General features: G+C 42.9%; 1 protein-coding gene across 2 annotated transcripts in view; it reads right to left on the bottom strand.

Moving 5' to 3' along the window:
* Positions 1 to 11,361, bottom strand: part of TMPRSS7 (transmembrane serine protease 7) — a 46,552-nt gene extending 35,191 nt beyond the window's left edge. The window contains exons 1-4 of one of the 2 annotated variants that reach the window (XM_062176634.1): positions 11,314 to 11,361; positions 9,523 to 9,730; positions 6,130 to 6,260; positions 452 to 519 (exon numbers count right to left, since the gene is read on the bottom strand). In XM_062176634.1, coding sequence (XP_062032618.1) covers positions 452 to 519; positions 6,130 to 6,260; positions 9,523 to 9,730; positions 11,314 to 11,361 — 455 coding nt within the window. Of the gene's footprint in view, positions 1 to 451; positions 520 to 6,129; positions 6,261 to 9,522; positions 9,731 to 11,313 lie in introns of those variants that run through there. The other variant, XM_062176641.1, reaches the window with a different exon arrangement.
* Positions 11,362 to 12,050: the final 689 nt, after the last annotated feature.

The following is a 12,050-nucleotide window of genomic DNA, read 5'->3' as shown; positions in this document are numbered from 1 at the left end:
AATTGCTTTATGCAAGACTTCTCAGTGCCTCTAGTAGGTCAAAATGGATTGTGACTCTGTGGATACAATGGAGGTAGCCAAGGTGGGATCTAATACACCATGCACAATTTTTCCTAAAAACTATTTGACCTTGAAATCTTTTTTTTTCCCTCTTAAAATCTCTAGTGACCACTTCATTGAACACATTTTGAGAAATCATGGTCTGAGCTTTACTTTCACCTCCACCTCCAGCCAATATGGTAGCCATGCTTATGGCCATTTAGCCCAGCAGCACTGATATGGAGTTTGGGATTTCCACAATGGGGAGCAGATGGGAATTGAGGAGAGGGTGCTGTGGCATAGAAGATTAAGCTGAGACACTTGAGAAAGGTACAAACTCAGCCCTTCCACAGCCTTAAGGAGAATTTATAGCAGTGAAGACAGAAATCTCAAAACAAGGGACAGGCTTTACCTGACATCAGCAACAACAGACTGCTTGTAAAATTTGGAGAAGGCAGAGGTTGTGTAAACCAGGTTTACCTGCAAAAGAATTGAAATGTCTGAAGTCTTTCAAATTCAACTTCCTTCCACCGCACCTTGCAGGTTGCAGGGCCATGCTCTAACATCTAGCAAGGAGAAAATCCACCTGCAAACTGAAGATCCTTACCTCCAAATGCAGGCATTATTTCTTGAATTCAAATACAGCCTTACTTCTGTAGCAATTCTTGAGTTACTTTCATTTATCTGTCTGTGAGGCAGAATTACCCCGATTGCTCTCTTTAAAGACTTGGATCAATCTTAACTTCTGTATTCTGCCCTCTCCAAAGTGTGACTTTCTGCACAGGTAACAAATCAAACTCATTTAAGCACCTTTTCATAGTGTTTGACCCAGCCTCTGTTCTATTTAGAAGGCCATAGTTTTGGGAGGGGGAAGCCATTGTAACCCATAAGCTGTACTTTGGAAATTTATATTCATTAAATAAAAGTTTAATTAAAAAAAAAAAAAAAAGGCCATCACTGTGTCTTAAGAACACGTTCCTCTTTTAGCCACCAGGGGGCGAGGATGCCCAAGGCCAGCTCCATCATCCCCTGCAGAAGACTAGGGACGTCCCCAGCCCTTTTAAAACCCCAGGATCTCAAAGGAGAGCTATGTCAATTTACCTTCTTTGCCTCTACTTAGCATTTCTAAAGCCAACTTCATTCTCTTGTCCCAAATCTCCTCCTCCTGTGCCTTCCTCCATAATTGCAAAGCCATCTACCTAATTGCTCAGAATACAAAAATAAAAAAGTAAAAATAACCTTAGAAATGATAAATAACCATGGAAAACAAATGAGCTCTGCAGTTAAATTTACTGTGCAATAATGATTGTTTCTTAGGGCAACATTTGATGCATTGATTAAGACACCTCTTGGCACACCCATATCCAATACTGGAGCTTCTGTTCCATCTCCTGATTGCAGCTTCCTGGGAATATGCATCCTGAGAGGAAGCAGGTGATGGCTCCAGTACTTAAGTCCCTGTCACCCACGTGGGAGACCCTGGTTGAATTTTGGGCTCCTGCCTTCAGTCTAGCTTAGCCCTGGCTCTTGGGAACATTGGGAAAGTGAACCAGGGAATGGAAGATCTCTCCCTCCCTCTGTTTGTGTCTCTGTCTCTCTTTGAAATAAAATATAACAAATATATAAATATTTTAAGAGATTTTATTTGAGAAGTAGAGTTAAGGGGAGGGGGGAGAGAGACAAAGTTCTTCCATCTGCTAGTCCACTCCTCAATGACCAGAGCTGGGCCGATCTGAGGCCAGGAGCCAGGAGTTTCTTCCCCGTCTCCTACGTGGGTGCAGGAGCCCAAGTGCTTAGGCCATCTTCCACTGCTTTCTCAGGCCATAGCAGAAAGTTGGATGGGAAGAGGAGCAGCTGGGACTAGAACCAGTGCCCATATGGGAAGCTGGCACAGCAGGCAGAGGCTTAGCCTACTATACCACTACACCACAGTGCCATTCCCATAAATAAATATTTTTTAAAATTGTGTTGCCTAGTAAAAGCCAAAATTAACAATTGGGATTACATCAAATTGAGAAGTTCTTGTATTGCAAAAGAAACAGTTAGGAAAGTGAAGAGGCAACCAACAGAATGGGAAAAAATATTTGCAAACTGTGCAACTGATAAAGGATTAATAACAAGAATCTACAAAGAGATCAAGAAACTCCACAAAAACAAAACAAACAACCCACTTAAAAGATGGGCCAAGGACCTCAATAGACATTTTTCAAAAGAGGAAATCCAAATGCCTAACAGACACATGAAAAAATGTTCAGGATCACTAGCAATCAGAGAAATGCAAATCAAAACCACAATGAGATTCCACTTCACCCCAGTTAGAATGGCTCACATACAGAAATCTACCAACAACAGATGCTGGCAAGGATGTGGGGAAAAAGGGACACTAACCCACTGTTGGTGGGAATGCAAACTGCTAAAGCCACTATGGAAGTCAGTTAGGAGATTCCACAGAAACCTGAATATAACCCTACTATACAACCCAGCCATCATATTCCTTGAAATTTACCCAAAGGAAATTAAATTGGCAAATAAAAGAGCTGTCCTCTATACTGTGGCCCAGGAGTGCAGTAGAGGATGGCCCAAGTGCTTGGGCCCTGCACCCACATGGGAGACCAGGAGGGAGCACCTACCTCCTGGCTTTGGATTGGCACAGTGCCAGCGGTAGTGACCATTTGGGGGATGAACCAGGAAGACCTTTCTCTCTGTCTCTCTCTCTCTCTCTCTCTCTCACTAACTCTGCCTGTCAAATAAATAAATAAATAAATAAAAATTTAAAAAATATAAAAGAGCTGTCTACACCTTAAATGTTTATTGCAGCTCAATTCACAATAGCTAAGACATGGAATCAACCTAAATGCCCATCAACAGTAGACTGGATAAAGAAATTATGGGATATGTACTCTATAGAATACTATAAAGCAGTAAAAAAAAAAATGAAATTCGGTCATTTGCAACAAAATGGAGGAATATGGAAAACATCATGCTGAATGAAATAAGCCAGTCCCAAAGGGACAAATATCATATGTTCTCCCTGATCAAGAGAACTGACCAAGCACCAAAAAGGAAACCTGTTGAAGTGAAATGGACACAATGAGAAATAATGACTTGATCAGCCCTTGTCCTGACTGTTGAGGAACAACTTAATACTTTATCCTTTTTAGCATTTTTTTGTTCTACTTAATACTATTAGTTGAATTATTTAATTAACACACAATTATTCTTAGGTGTTTAAATATAACTGAAAAATGACCCCTGTTAAATATAAGAGTGGGAAAAAGAGAGGGAGGAGATGTACAGTTTGAGACATGCTCAATCGGACTTCCCCCAAATGGTAGAGTTAGAAACATGCCAGGGGATTCCAACTCAATCCCATCAAGGTGGCATGTACCAATGTCATCTCACTAGTCAAAGTGATCAGTTTCAGTTCATAATTGATCATAATGATAGGATTAATAGTCAAAGGGATCACATAAACAAGACTTGTGTCTGCTAATACTAACTGATAGAATTAAAAAGGAGAGAACGATCCAACATGGCAAGTGGGATACACAGCAGACTCATAGAATGGCAGATGTCCTAAACAACACTCTGGCCTCAGAATCAGCCCTTAAGGCATTTGGATCTGGCTGAAGAACCCATGAGAGTATTTCAGGCATGGAAAGCCAAGACACTCTGGCAAAAAAAAAAAAAAAAACCCTAAATGAAAGATTTCTATGAGTGAGATCCCAGTGGAAAGAACAGGCCATCAAAGAAGGAGGTACCTTTCTCTGAAGGGAGGAGAGAAGGAGAGAACTTCCACTTTGACTATGACCCTATGACCTTGTCTAAATAAGTTTGGAGTTGGCGAACTCAAAAAGCTTCCATAGCCTTGGCAGCTCATGTCAAGAGCCTCGGGTGATTACTGACGCCATAAACAAGAGTGCCAATTGTTAAATCAACAACAGGAGTCACTGTGCACTTACTCCCCATGTAGGATCTCTGTCCTTAATGTGTTGTACAATGTGAATTAATGCTATAACTAGTACTCAAACAGTACTTTACAGTTTGTGTTTCTGTGTGGGTGCAAACTGTTGAAAGCTTTACTTAATATATGCTAAATTGATCTTCTATATATAAAGATAATTGAAAATGAATCTGGATGTGAATGGGATGGAAGAGGGAGCGGGAGATGGGAGGGGTGTGAGTGCGAGGGAAGTTATGGGAGGGAAAAAGCCACTGTAATCCAAAAGTTGTACTTTGGAAATTTGTATTATTTAAATAAAAGTTAAAAAATAGTTTAAAAAATTTAAAAAAAATTGTATTGCCTAAACCTGCTGAGCCTTCATTCTCTTTTTCTTTCCATCCATTAACATGACCAAAATATTATAATTAAGATAATTTAAAGAATTAATCCTATATATCAGAGGAGGGTTTCATGATGAACCCACTACAGACAGCACAGCATTCAGTAAATAAGAGCCACTCTGATAGTAGTGGTTCTGAGTGCTTCCTTTCTCTCTCACAACTCTTGCTCGTTCCAGCTTGCAAGGTACCTGTCACTGTGTAAGGTCACTGCTATCCAACCCGCTCTGTTACTGTGGAAATACAAACTGGAGGAAATTTAATGTGCCAAGAACAGTTGGTAACGTGCTAAGAGATGTGAATAGATTTTTCAATTCTATTTGGCCAAGTTATTAAAAGTTCAGGAAATCATCCAAGGAAATAATCAAAGATCGCTTTATGTGGTATATATACCTTATGTGGCAGTTTTGTTGTCAAATTATAGTAGAAAAATTGGAAATAGCTTAAACATACAACAAAAAGAGATTTGCCAATTTTGAGATCCTTAAAACTTATATTTTCTAAAAGAATATTCATATTTACTTTCTTTTTTTTTTTTTGACAGGCAGAGTTAGTGAAAGAGAGAGAGAGACAGAGAGAAAGGTCTTCCTTCCGTTGGTTCCTCCCCCAAATGGTCACTACTGCTGGCGCACCGCGCTGATCCGAAGCCAGGAGCCAGGTGCTTCCTCCTGGTCTCCCATGCGGGTGCAGGGCCCAAGCACTTGGGCCATCCTCTACTGCCTTGCTGGGCCACAACAGAGAGCTGGACTGGAAGAGGAGCAACCAGTACAGAACCGGTGCCCCAACCGGGACCAGAACCTGGAGTACCAGCGCCACAGGCGGAGGATTAGCCTAGTGAGCCGCAGCACCGGCCTTTTTTTTTTTCTTTTTTCTTTCTTTCTTTCTTTTTTTTGACAGGCGGAGTTAGTCATATTTACTTTCATAGACATATGCAATCTAGTGCTTAAAAAATCAGATTATCGGGGTTGGCATTGTGGTGTAGCATGTTAAGCCTCCATCTGTGACACCAGCATTCCATTTGAGTGCTGGTTCGAGTCCCAGTTGCTCCACTTCTGACCCAGCTCTCTGCTAATGCACCTGGGAAAGCAGTGCAAGATGGCCCACCTTGCACCCATGTGGGAGACCTGGAAGAAGCTCCTGGCTTCTGGCTTTGGCCTGGCCTGGCCTGGCCTGGCCTGTTGTAGCCTTCTAGGTAGTGAACAAGCACATGGAAGATCTCTCTCTCTGTCACAACCTCTCTCTCTATAACTTTGACTTTCAAATAAATAAATAATTTTAATAAAAAGAGAAGGGGCTTTATCTTTGATAATAATAATAAAGGTTTCGATATTGTTTGCTATGTTTCCCTGAATTTTACAAACCTTTGTAACATGCATTGTTCTATAAGAAAAGTGAATATCACTTTGTGTGGGGGAAAAACAAAACCCGTGGAGACATTGCCAACTTCTCAGGTTGAAATAGGGGCATATGGATTACATATAACTTCCGATCAGGAAGGTGCTTGAAAAATCATCTGATTGCATTCCTTTGTTTTATAGATGGGGCAAAACAAGCTCAGGGAGTCATTTCTTTCTTACATCAATCAGAAAAAACATAAGCAATTCCTTTGTAGAGCAAGGATAAGCTAAAATCCCACATTTCCCTCTGTCCACATCCTAAATCCACCCTGCCCTCTGCTTTCCTAAAGGCTGCCGACCCCACCACCCTGTGTTGGCACTGGCCTCCCAGCCCCGCCCCCCAGCCCCTCACCACTTGCTGCACTGTCCGTGCCACTGAGAGAAATTCCCTGGACTCCTTCTGTCGGTGCTCAGGAAGAAACTCCATGTTGGTGATGCGAAACATGCCAACGAAATAAAAAGCGTCTTTGCTCTCCGTCTTACCTGTAGAGTAGGAGAGAATGCCATGACAAGGGTTTCCCATCAGCCTGGCAGCAAGGCACTGTCCTGTCTGTGTCAGTATAGGCAGCTACGTGTTTTTCTTAGCCTGTGCTGCTCTAAGTGCAGCCAGTCACATCTCCTCCACCTGCAAATAACCTGCAAATATCTCTTTGAATACTTTTCCTAGCCTCTTCCAGCAAATACATACGATGAGATTAAACGTAAAAGCTCTACTTCTTGGGCATTATTCATGTTCTAGAGTAGCTAAGGGCCAAGGACAACATGCACAACTTTTGTGGCCCACCTCCCTGGAGAGGAAGGAAGGAAAGAACCCCTGTCCATCACCGAGTTCTGGGGTGGAGTCAGCACCATGGGAACAGAGGGACCCCCAGCTGAGCATCACCCTGGAGCTCTTGGTCATTCCCAACTCTTGTGGCTGCATGTCTATGGTACTGGGCCAGCCTTGGGCTCGTCCAAAACATGGACAATTCATCCTTCCGATGAGCCACAAAAATGGCCTTCAGCCAGGTGTCAGGTCCCTCCTGCTCAATTATGGCGCCCAGGGAGGACGCTGGGACAACTGCTGCCCAGGAGGGTGGGTCTCAGTAGCCTGGGGGCTTCTGCGAACGCCCACCGCCCACTGGCTGCGGGGAATGACAGCCTCTCCTTTCTCTGGTTTCTTTTTGTTGACATTTTCTTCCTTTTTGGTGCCGCCTACAAGCTCCCACAGCCCTTGTGCATGCCTTTCCTTGGGGACACACCTCATGGTCTCATCACTTTTCTTTGCTCATCTGTCCTCGTGTTCAAGCTCTCTGGCCTGGAACAGGGTCAGTGCCTGACTGAGCTCTGAAACTCAGTAAATGTTTGAGGAAAGCAAGAGGGGAGAGAGAGAGAGAGAGAGAGAGAGAGAGAGAGAGAGAGAGAGAGAGAGAATACTCTCTTTAAGCACATGGCAATGCTAAATAAATGATTGCAGAATTAAAAAAGAAACATGAATGCTGGGAAGCAGCTTCCAGGGTCACTGTAGCCTTGGGCAGTGCCGTGAGGCTGTGGTGGGGAGGGGGCAACACAGAGGAAGGGGCAGGAGGCGTGAGCTCCCACCCTCCAACAGTTCTTTCCGGTTATGCATGATCTTAGACCACTTGTCCACATAAAACAATGTTGTTCTTGTGTTTGTTTTTTACCAGGGAAGTACTTAGATGATGTGTTTGTTTATTCATTTATTTGACTGCAGACTCTAAATTGTGGGTGAGAGCTGTGGTATCTTTCTAGAAGCTCACATAGCCTTCTCACATCAATGACTGTACTCACGAGTCAGGACAAAAACAATGCAAGAGAAATCAATTCGGCATTGAATCAGAGTATGTCCACTAACACAAGTTCAGACTGACATACACGACCTGCCCTGGTCTTCCTGATCAGGGGTCCCCTTCTCCTTTCCCAAGGCCACCCCCCAAAACCAGGTTTCATGTGTGGATGCTGAGCTGTTTTCTGTTAAACAATTCTTATCTGTTCATACCAATTTCTCTTTGTTGTCCTCTGATATTTATACAACCAACAAACTACTGATGCACAAAGACATTCCAAAATATTGTACAGAAAAGCTCGAGCTATGGAAATGTGTCACTTGAGATACAGCAGAGAGTGATGGCAGTAAGCGGGCTTGTTCTGTGTTGGGGTTGTGTGTATTTATCTCAGTTACCCTTTTACTTGTCCATAAGCTCCTTGAGACAGAGACCAGATCTGGTTTTACCACTCTGTCCCCTATGCTGACCACAGGTGGGTCCTCTCTCAATGTGTTGAATGAATTTTTGGGAATTGATTCATGAAAACTTCTCTAGAGTCCATTCTTGGACTGGTTGGATGTTTCTCTTCTGTAGTCACAAAATTATTGCTTAAGCAAAAGCGTCAACTCACACCTTCCAGCACTGAATTGTGAATTTTTCAGGAGTAGAAAATGAGTATCTGAGTAAGAAATGCATCTAGGTGGGCCTAATGACCTATAATGTACAAAAAAAAAAAAAAAGCATGGATCAATTTGTACAGACTTATGTGACCTGAACTGTCCATGGCAATATTCACTAATTCTCTGTTTATAAATTTTGTCTTCCAATCAGATTCTAATATCCTTGAAAGTATACCTAGGAAAATAGTTTCTCTGCTCACAGCACTTCTGACATCAGATGTGCAGGATATTTTTTAACGTCCATATCCAGCAATTCTCCAATTTTCCACAGACATCAACTGAGAAGCCCTCTGCCAGAAATGGGGGCAGTGACCAACTGTGTGTTTCATAGCATGTCACAGAGCATGCATGTCGCATCAAATATATCAACTTGTACAGGATGGGAACTCGAATGCAAGTCAACAAATGCCATGGTTACTGAATTCTGTGAGTAAGGACTCTATAAGAAAGAGCTTAGTTATGACACCTGTCCAAAACGATCAATCAGATCAACAAAAGCATAACAACAGAGGAGAGAGCAGGATGCTTGTGTGAAACAGCTCAGGGAGCTGGAAATGTGAGGTTGCCTAGGAACAGGAGGCAGTGGGTGGATGGAGGAAGTAAAGCTGCTAACCACTCCATTCACGTTTTACAGCTTCAACGCATTACATTTCTGAACGAGCCCAAATCTCCTGAACACCTCCCTCAGCTCTTCCCACCCTGCCCCCCATCTCTCCACCTCCTGTTGCCCTACACAGGAAAAAAGAGATAACGAAAGAGGCAAAGGAGAAATTAGAAATGGAGTTCTGGTTTCTTTATCTTTAAAACTTCAACACAAGAGGGTGCGTAAACCACCACTTGGAAGACACACACCCTATGTTAGAATGCCTGGTTCTAGATCCAACTCTTCTGCTTCCTATCCAACTTCCTGCTAATGTACATCCTGGGAAGCCGTAAGTGGTGGCTCAAGAACTTGGGTTACTGCCACCTTTCATGGGAGATGCAGATTGAGTTCCTGGTTTGTGGCTTCAGCTTGGCACAGCCCTGGCTGTTGTGGGCATTTGAGAAGTGAACCAGTAAATGGAAAGTCTCTGTCTCTGTTTCTCTCTGTCTTTCTGCCTTTCAAATAAGAAAAACTGAATTAAGTAATAAAAAGTTTTTTAAATTATTTGAAAAAAACCCCTCAACACTAGTTTTGGGAATGGTGCATCAGTCTGGGAAGGAGGACGATGCCACTGGAAATCCTCGGGGCAGGTTAGGCCCACATAGCTAATGCTGAACCCCACCCTTAACCCCAAAGCAGCAGAGAGCAGAACTTACTGATGTAGAGCCACAGCAGAGTCCAGGCTATGACTGCTAGGATGAATAGAAATACGGTGAAGAGAATGATTTTGTTTTGGACATTCCAAAAGGGAGCCTTCTTCTTGCATTGCTTCTTGGGTGTGGCTCTGCTTATGGGTTTTCGTGGTGGTCTTCTTCCTGGTGGTTTCCCCTGGCCACTGACCACTTGAACTGAGATATTGGATATCTTAAAAAGAAAGAAAATAAGAAATATTAGAAGTACTCTAGAGCTTAAATGGAACTATCCAGCCAGGAAAGCCTGGAGCTAAAAGGTCTAAATGTGTCAAGTTATTTATGTAAATATAATAAGTTGACTTGCATCACACCATACAATTGAGATTAGGAAAATGAGGCACCTGTGTACCCTAAGGAAATTGTTTCCAGGGCCTCTCCCCAACTCTGCAGAACAGATGCTGTCAGGGAGAGACCTGAATTTCATGAAGCAGGGTAGACCACACACAAGGAAGTGAGGGTCCTACAGGGTAGATTCATGGTACACACAGCTCTGTGTATTTCAAATGTTTGTACTATGTAGTTTTTCTCTTACAATCAATTCTTTTGGGCTGAAGGAGACTGAAAATAAGACTTCCTCACAGAAATGAGCCCAATTCCCACCTCTGGCTTCAGGGTGGTGGGAAGGAAGAATTAACATGACCTGATGATTTGTGCAGGGCTGTCGGATAGGAATCAAACCTACTGTGTTAACACTGCCAGTCACTGAGCCGACTAGTGACTCAGTTTCCCAAGCATAAGTCAACTTCTTTTAAAAAGCAAAGAATGCAATAGAAGCCTGGTTACATGGAAAAGTACCGATTTAAGTGTATTAAGGTGGACTTGCAGAGGGAAAAGCACACTACTTAACTGTTTCCACTCCTCCTCTTCTACTTTCTTCTCCTCTATCTTCTGTCATTTGATGCTGTGAATTCTTTAATAATGTATCTGAGAGTTTAGCTTCTTTGACAGAGAGATTTTTACATGTCAGGGTAACCAAACTCCAGGGATGAAATAACTTTTAACCACACATTCTTTTAATGACAATGACCTAGAACACCATTTCCATAGAAATAATCTCCTTTGCACTATCATGAACAGTTTGCTCGTTCTCTTTCACTCTCCTCACTCTTCCCTTTAAAATCTATGGCTTCCCGTATTTAACCCCACCAACTAATGGGATAATATGTAGCCAAGTACACTCTGAATTATTCAGGACTCCCTCATTCTTTTTGCCAACACCCTTGTCAACTCCAGGAGTGAAATGTCGCTATGTCCTCCCTGGTGAAACTGAACTAGACTAGACTCACTCGATGTAGTGTCCTCAAAGGGAGGATGCTATTTCTAAAGAGAAAAACGTTCCATTGTAGGGTGAGCTTACCATGGTGTCAGGCTACTGTCTAGCATTCCCCACAGAACTAGAAGAAAAAAGCACATAGAAATGCCAACACATGTAGAGCTGACAGGGCCAAGGTTGGAGCTTTAAGTGCAAGAACATATTATGGGCATTCTTAGTCAGTGCTGATCAAATTTTAAAGAGAAATTTGCATAGGAATGAGTACAATTTCTCTAGAGTTTCAGAAAAACGGTTGCAGGTCAATCACCAGCTGTAGCAATTTAAAACGGGCTCACATATGTAAACTCTGTTAAGCACCATAAGAAGATAAGGTCATTTATTACAGATCATTTATTTTTATAGTCAAACTGTCTCATTTCAGGAACAGGAACAGCAAGAACTGTCACTCAAGTAACAGGGAAAGCTTGCGGCAGTCTACTTACTTTCAGGTCAGCAGGTTTGGGCGAAGCCTCGCTGCTTTCTTTGTCCATTTTCCGGTGTTCTGTACGTGATCACCCAGGGGAGCCAGTTTTCACCCCCCTCACCTGTTCCCTTGAGAAGAACTGAGGCAACGGGAACTGCATGCAAGCTAGCTTTCAGCAGAATGGAGTCAATTTACCTGCACCGGGTCCGGTTCAGAAACCGAAGCTGCCTCCGTGCTGTATTGCGAACGTTAAAGTGACCTTAGCACTCAGTTTTGCTCCCCACAGTAAAAGTGTCTTAATGTTGCCTTAATCTGAGCGAGGCCCCTCAAGGCTAGCCTGAAGGCCAGGCTTCCTTATAAGGGGCAGACTTCTACAATCCTTCAATAGCTCATGCTTTCTTTATGGTTATTTTTACTTATTTCTAGAACTAACTCCCATTTCATCAATGTAAGTAAAGAATGGGTATTAAGCAGTGGTCCCTGGCCATCTCTCCTAGTCCAGGTTCAGTCAGACTCCTCTGAGCTCTCCTTTCAGTGAGACTCATCCTTGGGCCTGGCTGTGGTTTGCATATTCATTTGAGTGTCACCCAAAGGCCCATTTCCTAAAGGCTTGGTTCCCAAGGAGGCTGTATTTGGAGGTGAAGGAAACTTGAGGAGACGGAGCCTAGGAGAGGGTTTCTAGGTTACCAGGGACATGTCCTGAGACAGCAGTTCTGCTTAGAGGACTGTCACATAAACCTCAGTTTGGGCCCAGTC

This window comes from Lepus europaeus, chromosome 2, assembly GCF_033115175.1.
Source record: "Lepus europaeus isolate LE1 chromosome 2, mLepTim1.pri, whole genome shotgun sequence".
NCBI classification, from domain to species: Eukaryota; Metazoa; Chordata; class Mammalia; order Lagomorpha; family Leporidae; genus Lepus; species Lepus europaeus.
Note: the sequence above shows the minus strand (reverse complement) of the source record. Positions and strands in the feature narration are given on the sequence as shown.